This window comes from Sus scrofa, chromosome 15, assembly GCF_000003025.6.
Source record: "Sus scrofa isolate TJ Tabasco breed Duroc chromosome 15, Sscrofa11.1, whole genome shotgun sequence".
NCBI classification, from domain to species: Eukaryota; Metazoa; Chordata; class Mammalia; order Artiodactyla; family Suidae; genus Sus; species Sus scrofa.
Genome location: NC_010457.5, coordinates 95,950,622 through 95,974,754, shown reverse-complemented (window position 1 = coordinate 95,974,754; position 24,133 = coordinate 95,950,622). Strand labels below are relative to the sequence as shown.

At 40.0% G+C, this 24,133-nt stretch overlaps 1 protein-coding gene across 10 annotated transcripts in view; it reads right to left on the bottom strand.

Annotated features, from left to right (window-relative positions):
- MYO1B (myosin IB) overlaps positions 1-24,133 on the bottom strand; it is a 192,011-nt gene that overhangs the window by 91,654 nt on the left and 76,224 nt on the right. For all 10 annotated transcript variants that reach the window (XM_021075958.1, XM_021075964.1, XM_021075961.1 and 7 more), the window contains exon 4: positions 9,522-9,616. In XM_021075958.1, coding sequence (XP_020931617.1) covers positions 9,522-9,616 — 95 coding nt within the window. The remainder of the gene's footprint in view (positions 1-9,521; positions 9,617-24,133) is intronic.

Genomic DNA, 24,133 nt, shown 5'->3' with positions numbered 1-24,133 from the left:
ATTCCTCACACACACTGTGCTGCAATCTCTGTTATTTTCCATCATTTCCTTTTCTCATAAAAAATCTCCATGAAACAGAGGCATTAAACAACACAAAGTCTATGGTTTACTCAAAGCCACAGTCTAATGACGAGGAAAATCTTAGTACAATTTGAAACATTTTTTTTTTTTTGGTCTTTTTAGGGCCACATCTGCAGCACGTGGAAGTTCCCAGGCTAGGGGACAAACCAGCTGGCCTACATCACTGCCACAGCAATGCCAGATTTGAGCCACATTTGCAACCTACACCACAGCTCACTACAATGCCAGATCCTTAACCCAATGAGGGAGGCCAGAGATCAAACCTGCATCTTCATGGATACTAGCTGGTTCCATTACTGCTGAGCCACAATGGAACTCCTTGAAACAATTTTTTGTACCACGGCTTTCAAGAAAAAAGACAAGTAGAAGATGGGATATGTAAGCAAAACACGAAATGCCTCTATGGGGATGGAGAGGAAGGAGAGGGCAGTTGGGAATCTATAAATGAAAAGGAAGAGCAGCTACCAAAGAGTGTAGCTGAGTGGATATTTTAAAACAGCAGCTCTCAGGAGTGGTGTCCAACACCCAGCACCGGGAGTTTTAGTGTCAGTGCACAACCAAAGCATCAAGAGATCCAGGAAGCATCACAGCTCAAAAATTAGACAAACGTGGGAGGGGTTAGGGAGAGGGATGGACTGGGAGTTTGGGGTTGTAGATGCAAAGTATTACATTTAGAACGGATAAGCAATGCGGTCCTACTGTATAGTACAGGGAACTATATCCAATCTCCTAGGAAGACCACAATGAATAAGAATATATATATATGCACGACTGAGTCACTTTGCCGGGTAGCAGAAATTGGCACAACACTGTAAATCAACTATTCTTTAATTAAAAAAAATTTCTTATTAAATGCTTCAAGTGACTTCTAGACAATGCTACTCAAAGTATGGTCCAAAGACCAGAACTACTCAAGAGTTGGTTGGTCCATAGCCCACTAGTGGTCTGTCTACATCTGGGAGGAGGCTTTGAGAGGAGTTTTGTAGCAATTTGGTAGTTTACTTTGTCTGTTGAAACTAAAACCAAAAATCAGGGGCTGAATTTTCTATGAATTCTTGTATTTTATTTTTCTGGTACTGTTCAGCAACAAACTGGATCCACCTGAAATCCTGTCATCATCCCTGGATTTCATCCTTCCTAGGATCTTTTCCTTCTCAGTGAGTTGTAAACCCCCTGCTTCCTCCCAGAGCAGGGGGTGGGAGGGGGGAGGACAGAGGGAGGTAGAACCTGGTGATCCCAGTGGAAGGTTTGAGAAGTACTGCTCTGGGGTGTTGGTGGTACCCTCCTCCAGCCTCCTGCCTAAAGCAGCCCCTGACCTTGTATGCTGTAAACAGAGCTTCCTACCAGAGGGGAGGCACTGACCCCATGAAGCAGCTGTCCATTCTTCAGCTGATGACAGAGGGCAAAGGGATACTAGGAAGGACAAACTCCAGGGATGATGACAGGATTTCAAGTGGTGAATGGGACACCGAAACCAAGAGAAGTTATTGAGTAGCAAAATATCAAGAAGAAGAAGAAGAAAAAAAAAGAAAAATATCAAGAGAAGAGAAAAATATAGAAAAGAAGAATGAATGCCATGTGCCACAAGATTTCCACCAGAGGAATAAGGTGTTTTTGTTTTTCTCAGAAAAGAATGAACGCCTACCCTGTGAAACAGTAACAGCAACCTCCTCTCAGTTTTTCAATAAGGAAGGTATGAGAGTCCACCGGGAGATGGAGGAAGCAGGGTAGCTGACAACTCCCTGAGAAGGAGAAGGTCATATACTAACATGGTTAATGAGCGGATGTGCTGTCTTCTTGGAACATATGTTCCAGAGGAGATGAAGAACTGGCCAAAAACCAATCAAACCAGTGACCACAACCCACTTCTGATGACTCACTTAGGAACAAACTGAAATAATCAGACACTCAAGAGAAAAAAAAAAAAATCTTTAGGCATGACGAAGAATGAGTAAAAATCTAAAAAAATTAATAGGCTTAGGAATATTTTCATCTCTTCCTTCTGCTTACATAAATGAAAGACATATGAAATGAACACGCTGGTAAGTACAGTCAAAAGGATTGGGGTGGGGGCAGGCAGCATGAGACAGATTACAAATGACTTCTGACAACGGACATGGTTTTTAGCTCGCCTTGCTGCCATTTTCAATGGTCACTCTGGAAATAAGAAGCTGTACTACTTCTAAGAATTAAATCCTGGAGTTCCCGTCGTGGCGCAGTGGTTAACGAATCCGACTAGGAACCATGAGGTCGCGGGTTCGGTCCCTGCCCTTGCTCAGTGGGTTAACGATCCGGCGTTGCCGTGAGCCGTGGTGTAGGTTGCAGACGCGGCTCGGATCCAGCGTTGCTGTGGCTCTGGCGTAGGCCGGTGGCTACAGCTCCGATTCAACCCCTAGCCTGGGAACCTCCATATGCCGCGGAAGCGGCCCAAGAGATAGCAACAACAACAACAACAACAACAACAACAAAAAAAAAAAAAAAAAAAAAAAAAAGAATTAAATCCTGTTTCACAAGAAAGAACAGGTTAGTGACAGAGAAGGATCAAAATCTTTCTCCCCAAATACCAATGTCCTCTTAAAGTTCTTACTGGAGGAGTTCCCGTCATGGCACAGTGGTTAACGAATCCAACTAGGAACCATGAGGTTGCGGGTTCGATCCCTGCCCTTGCTCAATGGGTTAACGATCCGGCGTTGCCGTGAGCTGTGGTGTAGGTCGCAGACCCAGCTCAGATCCTGCGTTGCTGTGGCTCTGGCGTAGACTGGTGGCTACAGCCCTGATTAGACCCCTGGCCTGGGAACCTCTATATGCCGCAGAAGCGGCCCTAGAAATGGAAAAAAGACAAAAAAAAAAAAAAATTCTTACTGGAAAGAAAGAGTTCTAATCAGCCAAAGATTTCACAAATTTCTGAGCAAAGAGAGGTAAGAGCCCATACCCAGAGTTCAAATGAATGATCTCAAAAAGGGATGGGACAGAGTTCCCGAGTGGCTCAGTGGGTTAAAGATCTGGTGCTGTCACTGCTGTGGCACAGGTTCAATCCCTTGACTAGGAAGTTCTGCATGCTGCAGGTGCAGGAAAAAAAAAAAATTAAGAAATAAAATTAAAAGATGTGGTAAACACTATATAACGACACTGAGTTTACACAATAATGAGCAAGTTTTTTTCATGAAAAGTAGCATGAGCTGCCATTAGAAGAGGAGGGGAAGGTGCAAAAGAAGGTCGGGGCTCCACCAAACAGAATTTTGTGTAACAGGCCAACTGGGTTTGGCTAATATTTTAATGCAATGGAAACCATTTAGAAAATTATATTAAAAAATCTTGAGGGAAACAAAAACAGAAAAACAATATACCAAACCTCATGAGATGTAGCAAAAGAAGTTCCAAGAAGAAAGTCCACAGCTATAAATGTATACAGCAAGGATAAAAAAAAAAAAATCTCTAACATCACTCCTCAAAAATAAATAAACAAACAAACAAAAAAAAAAAACAAAAAAAGAACAAGTTAAGCCCAACCTTAGCAGAAGATACAGTTTTTTGAGGAAATAATTAAGATTAAAGCAGAAATAAATGAAACAGAGAATAGGAAAGCAATAGAGAAGATAAACAAAATTGAGTCAGATCTTTGGAAAAGAAAAAACCAAACTGATAAACCATAGCTAGATTAACCAAGAAAAAAGTGGACTTAAATAAATAAACTTATAAATGAAAGAGGATACATTCAACAGATACCACAGAAATAAAGGATCCTAAGAGACTATTCTGAACAATTATAGGCCAACAAATTAGACAACTTAGAAGAAACAGATAAGTTCCTAGAATCAAGAAGAAATAGAAAATCTGAACAGACCAATTACTACTAAGGAGAATGAATCAGCAATCAAAAGCCTCCCAAAAAGAAAAACCTAGGACCAGATCTGTCTCAAATTCTTGTAAAAAAAAAAAAAAGGAGGAACACTTCCAAACTCATTTTACAAGGCCAGCATTACTCCAACACCAAAGCCATATAAGGATACTACAATAAAAGAAAACTATAGGTCAATATCTTTGATGACCATAAGTGCCAAAATTCTCAACAAAACACTAGCAAACTGAATTCACCAGCACATTAAAAGGATCATACACCATGATCAAGTGAGATCCATCCTTGGAATGCAAGGATGGTCCAACATATGTAAATCAATAAATGTGATACATAACATTTAATACATACATCACATCCTCATAAAATAAAAGATTAAAATTGTATGATCATCTCAATAGATCCAGAAAAAGTATGACAAACTTAAATATCTTTTAATGATAAAAACTCTCAATGGATTGGGTAAAGAAGGAGTGTGCCTCAACATAAAGATCATAAGTGATGAGCACACAACCGACATCACACTCAGTGGTGAAAAGGTTGAAATCTTTTCCTCTAAGATCAGGAACAAGACAACTCTTCCCCCTCTTTTTCAACAGCATCCTGGAAGTCCCAGGCAGAGCAATTAGCAAGAAAAAGAAATAAAAGGCATCAGATGGCATCATGTTCACAGGCGACATGGTATAGAGAAGACCCAAAAGATTCCACCAAAAAGACTATTAGAGCTAATAAACTAATTCAGTAAAGTCACAAGCTATAAAGGCAACATACAGAAATCAGTAGCATTTCTTTATACTAGCAATAAATTATCTAAAGAAGCAATAAAGAAAACCATCTCATACACAATAGCGACAAAAACAATAAAATACCTTGGAATAAATTTACCCAAGCAGTGAAAGAGTTGTATGCTGAAAGTGATGAGATACTGACAAAAGAAATTTAAGTGACACAAACAAATGGAAAGCTATTTCATGTTCATTAACAGGAAGAATCAATATTGTTAAAATATCCATAATATCCAGCGCTATCTACAGATTCAACATAATCCCTACCAAAACTCCAATGGCATTTTTCACAGAAACAGAACAAGCAACTTAAAATCCGTATGGAAGCACAAAAGACCCCAAACAGCAAAAACAACACTGAGGAAAAAGAAAAAAGCTGGAGGTATCACACTCCCTGATTTCAAATTATACTACAAAGCTATAGAAATCAAAATAGTAGGACACTGGCATAAAAACAGACAAATAGATGAATTACGCAGAATTAAGAGGGCATAAATAAATCCACGCTTATGCAGTCAACTAATATTTGACAAGAGAACCAAGAATATTCAAAGGGAAAAATGCAGTCATTTTAATACACAGTGTTAGGAAAACTGGATATTCACATGCAAAAGATCGAACCCCTATCTTATACCACTCACAAAAATTAACTCAAAAATGGATTAAAGATTTAAATGGAAAACCTGAAATCATGAAATTTCTAAAAGAAAAAATAGGAGTAAGCTCTTAGACATTGGTTTTGGCAATCATTTTTTTGGATATGACACCCAAAGCATAAACAACAAAAGCAAAACTAAACAAGTGGGATTACATTAAGCTTCTGCACAGCAAGAGAAATGATTAACAAAACAAAAAGGCAGCCTACTGAATGGAAGAAAATATTTTCAAATAATATGACCAAAAAGGGATTCATATCAAAAATACGTAAATACATATATTAAAAAATAAACACATAAACATATATATAGCTCACACAACACAACATCAAACAAACAAACAAACAGTCCTATTTAAAAATGGGCAGAAGACCTGGATAGATATTTTTCCAAAGAAGACATAGAGATGGTCAACAGACCCATAAAAAGATGCTTAATATCTTTAATCATCAGAGAAATGCAAATCAAAACCACAATGCGATATCACTTGGCATCTGTCAGAATGGCTAATACCAAAAAACACAAGAGATAAAGTGTTGGAGAGGATGTGGACAAAAGGAACCCCTGTGCACTAATGGTGGAAATGTAAATTGGTATAACCGCTATGGAAAACAGTATGGAGGTTCCTCAAAAAATTAAAAATAGAACTAACACAGGATCCATCAATACCACTTCTGGGTATACATCCAAAGTAAACAAAATTACTATTTTGAAGAGAGAACTGCATTCCCAGTTCACTGCAGCATTATTTACAATAGACAAAAAAAAAAAAAAAATGGATCCCAGTTCATCACAGCATTATTTACAAGACAAAAAATGGAAACAAAGTGTCTGTCCGTGGGTCAATGAATAAAGAAAATGTGGTGTGTATATACAGTTGAATATTGTGCAGCCAAAGAAAGAAGGAAATTCTGCCATTTGCAACAACATGGATGAACCTGAGGGTATTAACTAAAATAAGTCAGAGAAAGACAAATACTACATGATCTCATTTATATATGGAATCTTAAAAAAAAAAATAAAAAAAGAAGAAGACGCACTCATGGAAACAGAATAGATTATTGGTATGGAGAGGAGAAGGGGAAATGGAGCTATGTGAAGATGGTCAAAAGGCACCAACATCCGGTTATAAGAAAAGTTCTAGGGATCTAATGTATAGCATGGTGGCTAGGGTTAACAATGTACTGTATTCCTAAAGGTTGCTAAGAGAGTAGTTTTTTCACCATACACACACAATAAGGTAAATCAAAAAAAATTTTTCAACAGGCCAAGGAGGGTTTGATCCAGTTTTTAGTTTTACAGGTCATTCTGATGTCTATGAAAAGGATCTTATACCTGGCATAAGCTTAAAATAACTTTTTTGAATAATACTCGATTTTCTCCATCTAACATAAGAGAAGTTAATATCTAAAAAAACCTACAACATCTTGCTGATAAAAAGACCAATATGAATCGATACATGTACTACATAAATAAGAAGCTTAATATCCACATTAAGAGGGTAATAGTTCCACTATAACCTAAAATACAATAAAATACCTGGGAATAAATTTACCCAAGAGGTGAAAGACCTGTACACTGAAAATGATGAGATATAGATGAAGGAAATTTACAAATGGAAAGCTAGTTCATGTTCATGAAACATGAAAGTATTGTTTATTTCTTGGTATTGTTTACTTCTTGGTGTGCAATTTTATAAAGCATACTGACAAACTGGGATGATTCCAGAATATGACCATGATAGTGAGGAGTCTGAGAACGAGATTTGATCCTCCTGTTATATATTCTTATACACTTCACTTAATGTTCACTACACTTCATTGCACCTAATGTTTTGTACATAAATTGTATGTATACAGGCATACGCACTTAGATGTATGTACATATATAGCCTACAGCTATTGTTTATCTCCTCTACCGGACTATAAACTTGGTAAGAACACAGATGGTGCATGGCTCACCAATGTATCACCCGTACCTACTATAGTACCTTTCTCCTAATGGGTACTCAGAACTTATTTCCTGCATGAATACATGAATGTGTGTCACTTGAGAAATTTTTGAAGAAAAAGAATTTTTAGCACTAGGAAGATATGATGGATGACTTCAAATAATTGAGTGTCCTGTAGAAGAGAAAGCAGGCTACTCTGGCAAGGTTCCAGACTACCGAGTTAAAAGACGAATGGGTGGAGGCCAAATTCAACTCTAGGTAAGTAGGAACTCTGTTAGCCAAACCCGTATGACGAAGTTAGTAGGCTGCCTTACAAAGCAGTGGACCAACCATCACCACAAAAGGAGGAGTTTGGCTGCCCCGGGAGAGAACCTTACATTAGATGATCTATAACTAAAATCCCTTCCAATTATGTGAGACTATCCTCTGTTACCTTAAACTTTTTTTTTTTTTTTTTTTTTTTTTTGGCTTTTTGGCTTTTTGCCTTTTCCAGGGCCACTCCCGTGGCATATGGAGGTTCCCAGGTGAGGGATCTAACCGGAGTTATAGCCATCGGCCTACTCCAGAGCCACAGCAATGCGGACATGAGCCGTGTCGCAACCTACACCATACCTCACAGCAACACCGGATCCCTAACCCACTGAGCAAGGCCAGGGATCGAACCCTCAACCTTATGGTTCCTAGTCGGATTTGTTAACCACTGTGCCTCAATGGGAACTCCTACCTTAGATTTTTACATGCCAGTCTTTTTCCCCCCATTTCTGCCCATCCAAAGCCTAGATTCTGCACAACCTTGCTGAGAGACAGTGTGCTAGGTCTCCAGAGGCTCTAGGAAGGGAGGTGGACACACCTATCTAACTCATCTCTCTTCAGCTACTTTGTGGGGGTACGGAGGAGGTACTGCTTAAGAAAGAGGAAGAAGAAACTGGTGCAGAAAGAAAAGCCATTCAGAGCAGATAGGGAGACTTTAAACGCCCAAATCTAACTATGGGCTCATGAACAAAATGTTTTCAGTCAATTGACTGAAACATCCACAAGGGATTTTTTTTCTTCTCTTGATCATCAGGAAAGCAAAGTTTATTAAACTGATAACTAAATAGCCAAGCAAAGTTGTAACACTGAAATTCCACGTTGGCAAACTAGCAGAAATTACCAATTATCACAGTCTTGTCTATTAAATAAGAACATCTTGAAGATAAAACAGTTATGCGAACACTATCCTCCTCATTCATGGACTCGTCAGTTCCATCAAAGAACCAACTGACAACAGTGGTTCTAACTAAGTTTGGACTCAGAGAGCACAGTTCTTTTGGACCTGTTCCAGGTACCTGGGCACCACTTGTAAAATCATTCTCTCACTCAAGACCATCAATCATTCAAATTGTTTTCATTAAAACCACAAAGGGAAAAAAGCATAATCTTTCCATTTGAGGGGCTGTTTTATGAGGAAGTTGCCTGCCTATCTAAAAATATATACAAAAATCCTGGGTGTTCCCATTGTGGCTCAGAGGAAAGGAAACTGACTAGAGTCCATGAAGATGCAGCTTCAATCCCTGGCCTCACTCAGTGGGTTAAGGATCTGGTGTTGCCACGAGCTGTGGTATAGGTGGCACACATGGCTCACAGCTGGCGTTGCTGTGGCTGAGATGTAGGCCAGCAGCTGTAGCTCCAATTCAACCTGTCTGGGAACTTCCATGTGCAGAGGGTGTGGTCCTTAAGAAAAAATTAAAAAATAAATTAAAAATAAAAATATATACAAAAATCTCAATTCTTCAGACTCCAGAAGAAGACTTGTCTAGAGTGAAACCCAGCATGTTCCTGGTGACCCCCCTCACTTTTTACTGGAGATAAGCCTCCCCAAACCCAAATAATTTGGCATTCCTTAGGGAAGTGGTGAGGCCTCACAGACCTTGGTGTCTTGGAAGAAAGGGAAAAGACCTGGCAGTACAGGAACTGCACAGAAAGGTCTAGAATCCAGAGACTCCCACATTAGTTGTGGAACCCCTTTGATTAGTGCCTGTTTCTTTACGTGAGAGATGTTGTCAGTTCTTCTCTGAGAACATTCCATGATCCTAATCACTTACTTCCTGCAAAGGAGCCCTGGGAGCTTATATGCTAATCAGGCCCCACCTGCCCCCTCTGTGCTGCACTTACCTTTTAGAGGAGAAAGGAAGGTTGTCCAGTGGCCTTACCTGTTTTTCCTGCTCCACTTTCCCCAGTAATCAGAATACACTGGTCTTTATCTTGATCTCTTAGGGATCTGTATGCTTCATCTGACAGGGCAAAGCTGCAGGGGAGGATGGAGAAAAATGTCCTTAGACTTCAGCTCATTATCATGTGTTTATGACAGGCTCTTAAAAGAGTCACTGATAGGCTCTAGACAGAAAGCTGAGATACCACATCATATACTTCCTTCAAATTTTTTAAGTAACTAGTCATCCATTCTTTGTGGCCCACATGACCTTCTTCTATGCATTTTCTATTCTAAAACGGCACATGTACTCTAAAGATATGCTTTATTTAATCCATGTGCTATATTCATGGTTCCTTTTATTAAAATCTGGGCAAGTCAGAGAACCAAGGAAAAAAATTTTACATCACATGTGCATGACTGCACAATGTGGAGATTTTCAGGACGATCCATAGGAGTTTCAAAAGAACGTGAAAGATTTTTTTCCAACATTAGGAAAGTGTTATCCAATATTACCAAATAGCTGATCTTACCATCACTAAGGTAGATGTAAGACCACTGCCTTCACAAACAAGATGACTGAAACTCTATGGGCCACTGGAGGCAAGTGGTACTAGAGGTTCTTGTCCAGCCTAGGCCTCCTATGATTGACAAAGGCCGCCTATCAAGTAAGGCCAGGCCAGTCCTCATGCTGACCTTCCCCTCCTCAAAATTTACTAATAAGGTAAATTCTGTCCCTTCTAGCTAATAGAAAAATAACTTTGACAATAAGATACAGTACTTAAAACAGGTGAAGCACCTCTTCTCATTCATTCATCAACAAGTACTTATTAAGTCTACCTTATGTGAAGCACACACTACAAATATAAAGATAATTAAGACTCAGCCCTAAGAGACTTGAGGTTGCCTGATGGGAGGGGGAGGGAGTGGGAGGGATCGGGAGCTTGGGCTTATCAGACACAACCTAGAATAGATTTACAAGGAGATCCTGCTGAATAGCATTGAGAACTATGTCTAGATACTCATGTTGCAACAGAAGAAAGAGTGGGGGGAAATCTGTAATTGCAATGTATACATGTAAGGATAACCTGATCCCCTTGCTGTACAGTGAGAAAATAAAAAATAAATAAATAAATAAATAAAATAAAATTTATGATAACAAAAAAAAAAAAAAAGACTCAGCCCTTCTTTCATGAGCTCTCAGCCAAAAGTAGGGCAGAGAGATACAAACAGAAAATAGATAAGTGCAAGAAAAAAATATGTGCAAAATATTGTGGAACCAGACACGGATCTCAAGAGGGTGGTAGTACCTTGAGTATCTTAAGAGGTGGAAAAAAACAGTCCTAAAGAATTCACTAGCCAGCAGAAATGAATCTGCCTAGGAACCTGGCCTCGCTCAGTGTGTTAAAGATCCAGCATTGCCATGAGCTGTGGTGTAGGTCACAGATGAGGCTCAGATCCCACATTGCTATGGCTGTGGTCATGGCCTGCAGCCGTAGCTCCAACCGGACCCTTAGCCTGGGAACCTTCATGTTCTGAGGATGGGAACCTAAAAAGCACAGGCACACACACACACACAGAGAGAGAGAGAAATTCATTAGCGAGACAAAGGGCTTTTAGGCAAAAACAAAGGTCAGCATATTCTAGAGGTGGGTGAGGGGTATGAGCAGTTGCTGCTGAAAGGCAAAGCCTCAGGAATGATGCTAGAGAGATGGGTTGACTCTAAATCAGGAGAATAGAGAAGATAGAGAACCACCCAGTGGGACCATAAGTAGGGGAGTGGCGGGATCAGGGAGTAATCAGCTAGTAATTAGAGCTAAAAATAGCAACATTTACCCTGTATTAGCATGGTCCTTAGGCTCTTCATATTTATTCTAAATCTTACAAAACTATTACAAATAAATCATTATTAATTCCTTTTTCCACTGATGAAATTGTGGCACAAAGTGAAGCAGAAGTTGCCCAGGCCCCACAGGCAGTATGACATAGCAGAGCCAGGGCTGACCCCCACTCTAGACCACCGGGGCACACCGCCTCTGTGTTTTGGAGTCCGAGCCAGAGAGACTGATCTGGAGGGAAAGAGCCTAGTGAAGGCCTGAGATACAGAAAGAATGCCAATTCTTTCTAGACTATGGAGGACTTTCTGATCACAGACTCTGGCTCTTTGCAGAACGAGTATGGAGCCTTAATACCGACAGTGTAGTGAGCATGTTCGATGTGCTAGGAGCTGAATGAAGGGCTCTCCTGTTCATCATCAGACCTCACCCTAACAACAGCTCTTGAAGTGTATGCTATTACCATCATTAAAGAAAAAGGATCCAATGAGACTGACAGGTGACAAAACATGTCCAAGAGCCTTGTCCCAGGACAGTCATAACTTGAACCTAGAAATCCTGTGTATCACATTCTTCCCCTCTTTTCACATCCTCTATGACCTTATCCTCTGGATGGACCACTGTGAGACCCCCAAAGAGAGTCACCACAAGCCTTATCTGTAACCATCACGTTGATGAATCCAACGCCTCGCACAAAAGCATGCTCTAAATGCATTTGCTGAATGAACATATAAATAATAGAAAATGAAAGAGAAAGTAATGGAAATATCTGCACAGGGACTTTTTCAAGTCACTAATTGCTTTAGCTTGTTTATGCAGACAAGGTACACTGATCTCTTTCCATCCAGCACATCGGCCTAACACTCAAATCCCTTTCAGTCATTCCCTAAATACCCAGTGACCTGCTCACCCTCCAAGCTCTCTCTGTGGCCTTATCCTTTTCCAGCATTCTCTGATTCCTCAAAGAGGAAGCAAGCACCCCCTCTGGGCACCACTGGGACAGTGTAAACAACAGTAGATCTGGAGGCAGGAGGTACCCTGGACAGACAGGATTCCCTGGGCCCCAAAGCCACCACCTACGGGACCTCCAGCAAGTCACTCATCCTGGCTGAACTTCAGTTTCTTCAGGTACAAAATAAAAAGCATAGTGAGATACTTTAGATTAGAGGATTAAATAAAACCACATGAAAGCACTTTAAAAGTGATCAAGTCCTGAATAAACATCTGATGTCTTTCTGTGTTATAATCAGTGATGCAGCATCTTCTTACCCCTAACCTGGGGGTAAGCTCCTGAGGACACAGTCTTTCTAGGTAATTAATCTTTGTGCATCCCAGAGAGCTAGCAACAGAAGACACCAGCCACTCTAAAACATGAATGAACAAAGGAGCAAATCCTCTCTAAGTCCTGATAAAGTGCCTCTTGGACTGAGTTCCGCGAAGACTGGTAAACAGGAAACTCAGGTCTTCCACAACCTTCATGCAGGGAAGGAAAGCTTTATTTGGATTTCTTATTAGCCTTCCTCCCTCCCACACCTCCCACCTCCAGACAATAGTTCAGTGATGCCACTATCATTTTCATCCCTGGCAGGAAACGCAGGAAAGCAAACAGCAAATACAACCATATATATAGGCCAACTTCTATAAAAGGCCTGGGTTAACAGGCCTTTCTTTTCATATGCTCTCAGGACTACAAGTTAGCTTTATATATTATACTATTACTAGATCCCAAATGATGCAATATTACTTCTAACACGAATAACCACATAGGATTTGTGTGTGCATGTCATGCGCGCGTGTGCGCGCACACACACGCACACGCACACACGGGGCTTCAGAAGATCAACCAATGACCCTGCCATGGGTTTCTTTCAAGTCAAAACACATAGGTTGAACACTCCCTTCTCCCTTGTCTATCCAGGCAGAATTCTTAACTGCTGTCCCCCCAAATGGACCTTGATTCATCTAATGGGGAGTATATTTTAATTTAAGATCAAAGCTAAAAGGAATAGTCATGCTATCAGGACTCTAGAGAGCCACCAATTTCAAACTGCCATGAAAATTTACCAGTTAAAGTACTTAAGCACTGGGAAAATTGGCTTGGACTACTGGCACACCCATCTCGAGCAGAGCATAAAAGTCATCATACTTATTACTTTGGATAAACACAGATCTTGATTTCACTTTAAAAAAGAGAGAGAGAGAAAAGGCCAGGCCCTGAAGGACACAAGCTCCCCTCCCCATCTTGTTCTCTTTCCTCTGGCAACATCAGCACGTACCCATCACCACGGCCAACGTTTATAACTAAACTGAAACCACATGCCAGTCTTCCCAACCACGCTATAATTAAGGAACCTAAATAAATCTTTAGAGAAGTTTTTACTGAAAAACAGTTGTGACCCATATGCTTCGCATTATTTTGTGAGCATGTCAGCATTGTTATTTACCACACACAAAAATGAATGGTTTATTACACCAGAATGACGGTAACGTAAGGGCACACGTGGTTTTCATCTCACCACATCAAGAGCGGAGTTTCATGCACTTCTTCTGTCCTCTCGTTGAGCTCTAAGAATAGACGCGGCCTGACATTTGAATGCAAGTCCCCCCTTCATGTCCAGATCAGCTGAACGGCTGCTGGTTGAGAGCCAAACTCTCCCCAACACCAAGCATGTTCCCTGCACGTTTGCAAACAGCTGTATCTATCGCTTTTAGGTTTTGGAAGTTGGGTTTAGGGCTCATCTGCTATTTTTTGTCAGGGCAGAAGACTAGGTTACATATTCAAAATTATCTAGCTGGTATTTCTGTCCCTTCTCCACCTTATTTCTGTTCAGAATGTTCATCTCCCTGGTGGTTCTCAAGGGTAATGGCAGAGCTTCTTTTCCCCAAATTCCAAGCTCTCCTCCGGCCATTTCCTTTCTAGGTTTATTTCACCTACTGCACAAAGCAGAGGAGATGATGTGACACCAAACACGTCACCCCCCACCACCACTTCAAGCTTATGTTCTCCCAAGCAGCCCCAATTTCTCAGTCCCCACTGGTGCTCCCCTAACAAGGTGCCTGAGGAATCATTCACTGAAGCAGCCCAATCTGTTCTGAGGACTTTTACTTTGTCACCTCCATTACCCAAAGGGATCAACAAAAGAAACTGGATTTCACGAACCTTTCCTGAACTTAGATAACTGCTTCTACCTCTTTATTTCTGTCTTCTTCTTCAAAAGCTCTCAAGATGGCATTCCCTTTCATTCAATCCTGCATCCTAGAATACTTTCAAGTCACACTAGGGAAATTCTGCTTCTGAATTTAACCCTCTTAAAATAGCTCTGTCTCAAAGTTCTCATCTACATTGAGATCCACAAATCTCAACTATTTCCTGCCTTTTTAGCTCTGGAGTAGCCTTAAAGACTATGTGCTTTTAAAATTAAGCAACAACAAAAAAAGTGGGTTTGGGAGGGTTGGGTTTTTTAATTTTATTTTTTCTTCTTAGGACGCACATGCAGCATATGGAAGTTCCCAGGCTAGGGATTGAATCGGAGCAGTAGCTGCCAGGCTATACCACAGCCACAACGCCAGACACGAGCTGCAACCTACATACACCACAGCTCACGGCAACGTCTGATCCTTAACCCACTGAGTGAGGCCAGGGATTGAACCCATATCCTCACGGATACAATATCAGGTTCCTAATCCCCCGAACCACAATGGGAACTCCTAAAAATTGTTTTTAAAAAATTCCTAACCTCTAAGTATGCCACCAATTTCTAACTTCATACTGAACCAGATGAAGGGCTAAGGTAGTCCACAACAAGGATGTGGAAGAAAAAGAAAAAAAAGAATTAATGTGTGGTATGTTTTGCACAGTAATCTTGACGTCTATTTGTTTTAGAGATACAATGCTGGCCTTCCTTGTGGAATACAACTGCAGATACTGATAGAGATAACTGTCCCACAGTCTTAATTCAGAAACATTGATTTTGCTTGAAAAATATCACCCTGTTAAATTAGCACTATGTATGCCCTTCCTTGAAACATTCATCCTATCCCATCTTAAGGGTAAACTTCAGGGAAAATAAGCTTTTATACTTATTTGTTACAAGTAACTATAACTTTTTATCCGGAAAAGCTGTATTGCATTCTTGTCCTCTGCCAGGACAGGCATACCTTATTTCAATATGCTTCACTTTATTGCACTTCACAGATACTGCATTTTTTACAAATAAAATTAAAGGTCTGTGGCAACCCTGAAAGTCTATTGCCACCATTTTCCCAACAGCACTTGTTCACTTTCACGGCTCTGTGCCACAGTTTCATAATTCTCACAGTATTTCAAAACTTTTCATTATTATTATAATTTGTTATGGTGATCTGTGTTCCGCTTTTTTTGATGTAACTACTATAACTGCCATTTTGTATCATTTAATTTAATGTTTTTTGTTTGTTTGTTTGTTTGTTTTTTTGTCTTTCTGCTATTTCTTGGGCCGCTCCCATGGCATATGGAGGTTCCCAGGCTAGGGGTCGAATCGGAGCTGTAGCCACCAGCCTACGCCAGAGCCACAGCAATGCAGGATCCAAGCCGCATCTGCAACCTACACCACAGCTCACGGCAACGCCAGATCGTTAACCCACTGAGCAAGGGCAGGGACCGAACCCACAACCTCATGGTTCCTAGTCGGATTCGTTAACCACTGCGCCACGACGGGAACTCCTTAATTTAATGTATTTTTTTAAAGATATAATTCCATTGCACACCTAACTGACTACCATACAGTGAAAACATAACTTTTATATGCTCTGGGAGGCCAAAACATTCATGTCACTCGCTTTATTGAGATATTTGCTTTATTGCAGTGGTCTGGAACTGAACCCACAGTATCTCCAAGGTGTGCTTGTGCAAGCATGGTAAACTAGCATATTTCTAACAATACAGTTATTGCCACATAGCTGCACCATTGGTAAGCATTCCAAAAAATCCAATCCTAGGAGCAAGAGAAGACAGAGAAAAAAGTAAGCCTCTCCTGAAAACAGACAGCAATGGGCATATACACACTATGAAGTAAAAAGGAAAGATTATGAAAACAAATATAAAGAACAGAATTGGAAGGAGATGGACATTAAATGGACCTAAACAGTTGTAAAGTTTCTGTATTTTACATAAAGTGGTACAATTTTAACTCTATGTGGCTCTTGAAAATTTAGGGATATATATTATACTATGAATAATCACAAAATAATAACACAAAGAGCTACAAAATACCAAAAGAATTAAAACAATTCTAAAAAAAAAAATCAAATTATCCAAAAAGCAAGAAAAGAAGAACAAAAACAGAAGGAACAAACAGAAAGTAAATTATTAACTGGTAAAACTAAATTCAACCACATCAATAATCAAACTAAATGTTAATGGGACAATATACTCCAATTAAAAGGCAGAGAATGTTAAAATGGATATAAGCAAATCCCAATTACATGCTTCCTATAGGAGTCACACTTAAAATATGAAGACATAGGCAAAAAGGAAGTAAGATGGAAAAAGATGCCGAAACAATTAGGAAAAAAAAAAAAAAAAAAAGTACATTGTACTTTTCTCTTTATATATCTAAACTCAAAGAGGTCCCATCTCAATGAAAAGAAGGATGCTATACCACAGCATAACATATGACAGAGTACAGGCAGAGACTTAATTATCTTTAAAAATTAGCTATGATCATTTCTCTAACAATATTTTATCAATACTTACTTTTCTAAGTTCATATATATTTTTATATCCTAAACATCATTAATTACATTATTTTCTTTTGGCTACATAATTGCAAAAGGCTTGTTTCTACTAGGTACAAAACAGAAATAATCTCACCAGGGATAAACCATTTTAAGATGACATCTGTTCTGAAGTAACAACAGGCATCAAATAAAGCTCAAAAGTCAGGCTTTAAAATAAGACATGACAAACAGGCACAAAAAGTTTCTTCTTCCTTTAGAATTACACTGGCTTCAAAAAATAGACTCCACAGTAGTTTTATGAAATTTCATAAACTGACTCAATCTTAATGTATACAGGCTTCTCATTATTTTTTAATGGGTCACTCGAAAATACTTTCTTTTCATTTTATTTATTTCTTTTTGGCCATGCCCACAGGATGGGGACGTTCCCAGGCAAGGGATCAAACCTGAGCCAACGCGGTGTCAGTGCCGAATCCTTAACCACCAGGCCACCAGGGAACTCCTCAAAAATTCTTTGTTTTTAAAATTTTTAATTTTAATTTTAATTTTTTTGGTCGAAGATACTTTCTTGATAGTCAGTGTAACCACCAAAAGCACAGCAGTTGGACATTTTGTGTGTAGAGGATGGTCCACATGTGTTACAATGTTTTAAGGAACAATAGAAATCCCTGTGTAATTAGGCAAGAAATTCTTCTGCTTCAGTATAAGAATTTACAAACAAAGCTCTTTATTTCACAAGTTCACGTGCAAGTTATGGAATGTAATCCAAACCAAACAGCAAAGAGCACTTAAGGGGTAGTCTTTCAAGATTTTAGAAATTTGATTTACAACTTTTTTGTGGTGAAGAAACTTTGGGGTGTGCCCACATTCTCCAGTCCCCATGGGCCTAACCATTATCAAAACCTGATGGAGCTCCTCAAGTCTGCCCAGTCCAAGGCCTGCTGGCTGAGTCACTCAACAGAGCAAACACCTTCCCTCTCCTGGAGACTGATGGGAAGGGAGACTGGGCCAAAGGATGACTTCTTTTCAAAGGTGGATTGCAAAAGCCAGGTATAGAAGATATGCATTATTAGGAAGTAGATAAAAAGTTTAAAAAGACTAAATAAATTGCACCAGGAAGGAAAAGGACTGGACTTAAGATATGAAGGCAGTGAGGAGGAAACATCTGCCTTCAGGGCCTGGAAGCTGCTCTTTGGAATTTAGCTGTAATTCTGTGCTGCTAAGGACTTCCTTCTGGAAACGGTACCCTGAGCACGAGAGGCCACAGGGGAGAGCCCTCCACAGGGCCAGCATCCTGCTTGGGGCTTGGCAAGCAGTTAAAAGCAAAGAGAATGATTCCACTTTATCAGTCTTTGCAGCTGCAGGGTCTTAAATTAATGAAGTGTGGATGGTTTCTACTGCCTGGAATCAGCCCCGTAATAACCAAAATGGAAGGGTATGTGGAGACCAGAGCAAGAACATCCACAAGGGTATGGTTTGCCAGCCAGCACCCAGGAGCTCAGAGGCACAGCACTCACTTACCAGGAGGGTCTAAGAATGAAGATTAAGGGAATCTGTCCTCTACAAGCTTAAATTCAAACAGGAAAGACATTGGGTCCCCCCAAAAGAAAATGTGGGAGAGGGTAAGAAACGATCAGTAATCTCTAAGAAACATTCAAACAAGGAAAAAAATGATCTTTACTGAGAAAGGCCTGTCACAGAAAACTAAAATCTGAACCCCAATGCAAAGACAAGAGGCTGGGAGGAAATTATGTTATTTCCCCTGTCCAGTAATTAACAAAACACACCTGATTTGGTGAAAACAAATAGACAACTGGGCCCTTAATTCGAATTCAATAAGCCCTTAAGAGTATTTTTAGCATCTCTTGAACAAAAGAATACGAACCATCCCAACTCTCATAAAAGTAAGTACATAGTTACTCTCTATAAGAATAGCCTTTCCTGTTCAAGGTAAATAATATAATTTAAACAAACTCTCAACACAATTGTTTTGAGCTTTTTGGCAAAATAGCTTACTTCAAGCAATTTCATAGTTAGTTTTTATGATTTTATTACAGGCAACTCAATCCTGGGAGGAAAAAAAACCCTATCCTAGTTATATAAGAACTTTGGAAGCTATTCCAAAACTTCCCTAATTGTCCTTAGAACTTAATGTTTTATTCATTAAACAGAATGATTTTAAGTTCTCAAAATGCTGATTTTTCAGATAGGTGTTCCCTACTGATTTAAAGCCTAAAAGTGTGCTATCTCATATGCCCTTTTGTGTGTCTCTGTGTAACACTACAACACATATCCTGATCGAAGGTACTGCACATCCACATCCCAAATAGTTAAGACTATTCAATAAAATGAACCTTTCCTGTTTAAAACATTCAAATGTCAAGCACTCTGACTCATCGAACATTGATAGCCTCCAGTGCCTGCTATCTACACAGGATGCCATGACATGAGACTCAGCTTGGCTCCAGGGAAAGAAAGAAAGAGAGAGATAGACACATTGGGACATTTGTCCACAACAGAAGATGCTGTGCCAGGGATCTTGCATGGCATAATGTACAGAGAGATATGCAGAGAAATCTAGCTGCCATTATCATGGAAGGCTTTGAGTGGAGATGGTTATCTGAATGGGAACCCCAAGTACACATTGCTTTGGTATGGGGTTTGTTTTGTTTTGTTTTGTTTTTAAATGAAGAGAGAGTGAGCAGTAGTAAAAAGTTACCAACTTCTTCAAGTTTTGGTCTGTGCTTCCAGCCTTAGGGACCTGTACAGAGGATGCCCCTCTGTATAGTCTGTAAAGGAGCAGGAGCTGAATAAAGGACTGAAAGGTCAGATGGGGCCAAGTTTGCATGTTTCCCTTACAAGGTCAAGGGCACAAATCCATTCACATTAGGGGAGTGAGATCTACCACCATTTCATAGAGTAGATGCAAAATTCAATGAAATCAACAAATATTCATAGGATGACCTAATCATAAACAAATTTATGCAAATACTTATATACACACATAGACCACTATGTATAGACAACGGAATGTCTAGGCTTGGGAGTATTACTGTAGAGAAAAGAAAATGAACTGGCAAAATAATAATGAGACTTCCTGATACTAGCTAAATTCATATGATATTATAAGCAAAAAAACATTTTGGAAATAATTTTTAGAGAATTTAATATTTATTACTTAATTAAATAAACATTCTATATGCCAAGAAGAGTGTCAGGCAGAGGAATACAAATGACATCATTCCTACCTTCGGGTGCTCAGTTTATAGAGAAATCACGCACTAATGGGATAATAATGCAGTCATTTGAGGACAAGCCATTTGGTCTATGTGGCTTACTTAAAAAACAATACAACAACAAAGCATGAGGGATATTGGTGCCAGTGAGAAAAAATTTTTGAATTAAAATTTTGCTTGACTTTTTCATCCAGGTACCCAATACCTTTCTAACCCTTCCTCTCCTCTCCAACACTGTTTCTTTTATTGCCTTATTCGAGTTGCTTCATTTCTGGCCTGAATTTCAGTAACTCTTAAAAGGGGTTTTCTATATCCAAGCAAGATGCTTTCACCAGCCATCTTGATATGATGCTGTCAAAATGTGACGTCATTTTTTTCATTATCTTGACTTTCTCCATTGCTACACCTCTCCTTATTGCAGCCAGATTAAATTTCTTGCTCTTATGTGTTTCTGTAACAAAGCTTTCCCCCCAAATGTGTTAAACTCAAAGCAAGGTTCTATCATTCCTATCCTCCAAAACCATGCCTCTATGGAGTACTCTGATTTTAAGTATAATGCACTTATTTTGCTTAGGCCCCAGACAGAAGCGTTGGACACATGTGTCAGGATTTCTTAGTTGTCTGGGCTGCACTGGAGTGATCATAACGTCACCCAGAGGCTCTCCTCCCCCGTGAATCACCCGGGTTTAATATGTACCTATTCCAATACAGTTTGCAATTCCTGGACATAGACAAAATGAAGAAACCTTTCCTCTGGATTTCTAAACAGGAAAAAAAAAAAAAAAAAAAAAAAACCACAGCCAAATACATATCTCAATTTTAAAAAGACACTCAGTGACTAAAGGGAGGAAATCAGAGGTTTACACATCAGACCACTGAGACAGAAGCCCCCTCAGAGGACGAGCAGGTTCCCAGGCTTGGGGTGACTGACAACCCTCTCTGAGAGGTCAACTACTCCTCACTTGGGTGTGTCTTCCAGATGGTTCTCTCTCCCACTCCCCTCCCCTCCCCCCATCCTGGTCCCCTTTTTAAGGAAGGGGGCTTCAACAATAAGATAACACAGGCTCAAGATGCCATGAAGTCTGTTCTGGACACTATTTGGTTACTATTTTGTGTGTGTGTGTTTATGCTATAATGTCTGCCTTTTAAAAACAGCTTCAGAGTGGCCACGTAAGAATGGGTAAACCAAAAATACCACATGCCACTCAGTCTGCAGGCTGGCTTCTTCGAAACCCTCCACTTTCTAAAAGGCAAACAGGTCACTCCCTCTTCCACAAGCTCCCCTGACTCTGCCCGATTCTCTGGCACAACTGGGCCCACGCTTGAGACAGGGGATGATGAAACAACAATGCTTTGAGCTACTGCTGGAGGAAGATTTAATGCCAATAGGCAGAAAGTGCTCCGCCACCCCCAAAGCAGTCTGAAACAACTCATCCCACTCAAGCACACAGAAAACATAGCTCCCCAAAGGACTTCAGCATGGAGAACACAAACACCTGCTTTCAAGTTTTTTAAGCCAGCTCACGATATCTGCAAAGTGGTCACAAGAAAATGACTATGCTGAAATGTCACATACACAGATCACACATAATTGAGAGACTGCCTCGGATCAGCAAGCAAGCGGTTAGTATTATCACTGCACATCTGCGTGGGTTGAGGCGGGGGCGTAAGCCATCTGATAAAGATTTCATCCCCAAAGACCGAACTTTGAGAAAGTAAGAATAAAGTCCTGGAAGCCAGCAAAAATCCTCCCCAATCAGCAGGGCAGGGACAAGAGATCCTGGAGGAGAAAAGACCATGTCCCCAGGTCCTCTGGATACAAATGTTAGGCCCTTGAAAGCTATGAAAAGCGCCAGTGTATGCTCTTATTATAGAATGTAAGCTCAAGACAAGCTTCTAGCTTCAACAGAAAATCTCAAACTTAGAAACTTCCTTCATGTATATCCCAACAGGCTTGCAGGCAGAGGGGTGAAAATCACGCAGGCTGCACACCCAAAGTCCAGTCTCTTGGAGCTTTATTTCCCACTGGTGTGCTCAGATTACAAAACACTCAAGGCCCTTGCCAGGAGCCAGGCTAGCTATCTCCCTGTTGGTTCCTCCTCTGCCCCATTGTCTCCCCAAACACCCTCTTTTTGGAAGCCCTTGATGACTCCCCTTGTTCTAAGAGATTCTTGCCCATATACCTACTAAATATCCCATGTATACATATACTGTACCCTTAACATATGGTTTTAATTTGGGAACACTTTTTTGCTTACAGTTTTTCTCCCTTGAGAGCAGGGATTATGACTCACCACCTCGGTGGCTGACACAGAGTACATGGTCAGAATAAATTTGTGAAATAAATCCTAACATGTTCTTTTCTCCTAGTCATGTAAGACACTGACAAAATTAACAAATGGCATTTTCAAACTTGAAGTTTAATGACTACTTGTAACCAAAACGGAGGAATTAAAAGAAATGTTAATTCAAGTTTGCACATGTAAGTGCACATTCATATCTTTACAAAGAGTGAGCTTTATTAATTTACAGTACTCAAAGAAGAAAGTTAAAGAGAAATGGGATTCTATTTTAAACTTTCGTGCTGAAAATCTTCATTTAGGTTATTTCTTACTATCTAGCAACTCTCCCTGATGCTAGTCTATACAGATTCTGTTGAAAGAGTTAGGTGAACAGCCATCTAAAATCTTCTGCTTTAGAAGGCAAAGTGTGATGACATTTGTACTAGTAACATCTAGGACCTTTCTAGTTCTTGAACTGAGCGGTAAAAGCAATTAGAGTCATCTCCAGAGCTGGCAGATGAAAATATACTGTTCCTTTGGCTTTTTAGAGCCCCCAGTTGACAGCACCTCTCCTCCCCAAACATATATAGTCACTTCCCAAAGTTCCCAGTGAGCAAATCATCATGTTTATTCTAGCTTGCTTCTCGAGTTCTGCAGTCAATATTTACTGAGTGCCTACAAATCCACCAAGAACTGTGTGCTCAGCATCAGAACATAAAGATGAAAACAAGGCCATCTCTACCCTCCAGACCATCAAGTTCAAAGCTCTCTCTCCGTCATGGCCTGTTAAGAGTCACCCATTAGAGACCCCCAGCAAAAGACTCCCCTGGAAAAAGGAATGGAGTTTCATTGTTCTGGAATTTGTGTTTTTCAGAGCAGGGTTTTTGCACCAAGAAAATCATTGGGGCAGGCAGAGGTGGGGCACTCAAAATTTTTGTCTGATGAATAAAACCAGTAAATCTTCAAAGACTCCACTCATTAAATCGTGGTAACTTAAACTGGTGAAAAGACTGCCTAGAAAAGCTGTAGTAACAACCCTCTGTTCCTTTCCCAGGTATCTTTCTTGCCATTGAGATCTGACATGCTGTTGAATCCACTCAATGGACATGTCCGAGAAGATGCCAAATGATCCTCAATGGAGCTTTCTATACACCAACAGCAGGCTTACTTAGCGACAGAAGGAAATCCACAAAGATTTGGCACAAAGCCACATTTCTCAGGAGGTTTCAGAACTGTGACTACTTACTGGCAGAAGACTTCACAGTTTTTAATACAGTCATTCAAATATGGAATCCAGATACTTAAAACTATTCTACAGTTCCTAACTTTATTGCTTAATATTTAAAAAAAAAAGAAACATACACACACACTCACTCACTCAAACATATGACTGATCTCTCCAGACATGTGTACTTCAAATACCTACAGATTGAGGAAATACCAATCTCTGCAGAAACTCCCCAGGGACCATCCCTATACCCTACATGGTTGCCTAATCACCATCATAAACTAGTTCAAGTCTGGAGAATCTTCTCTTTGTCA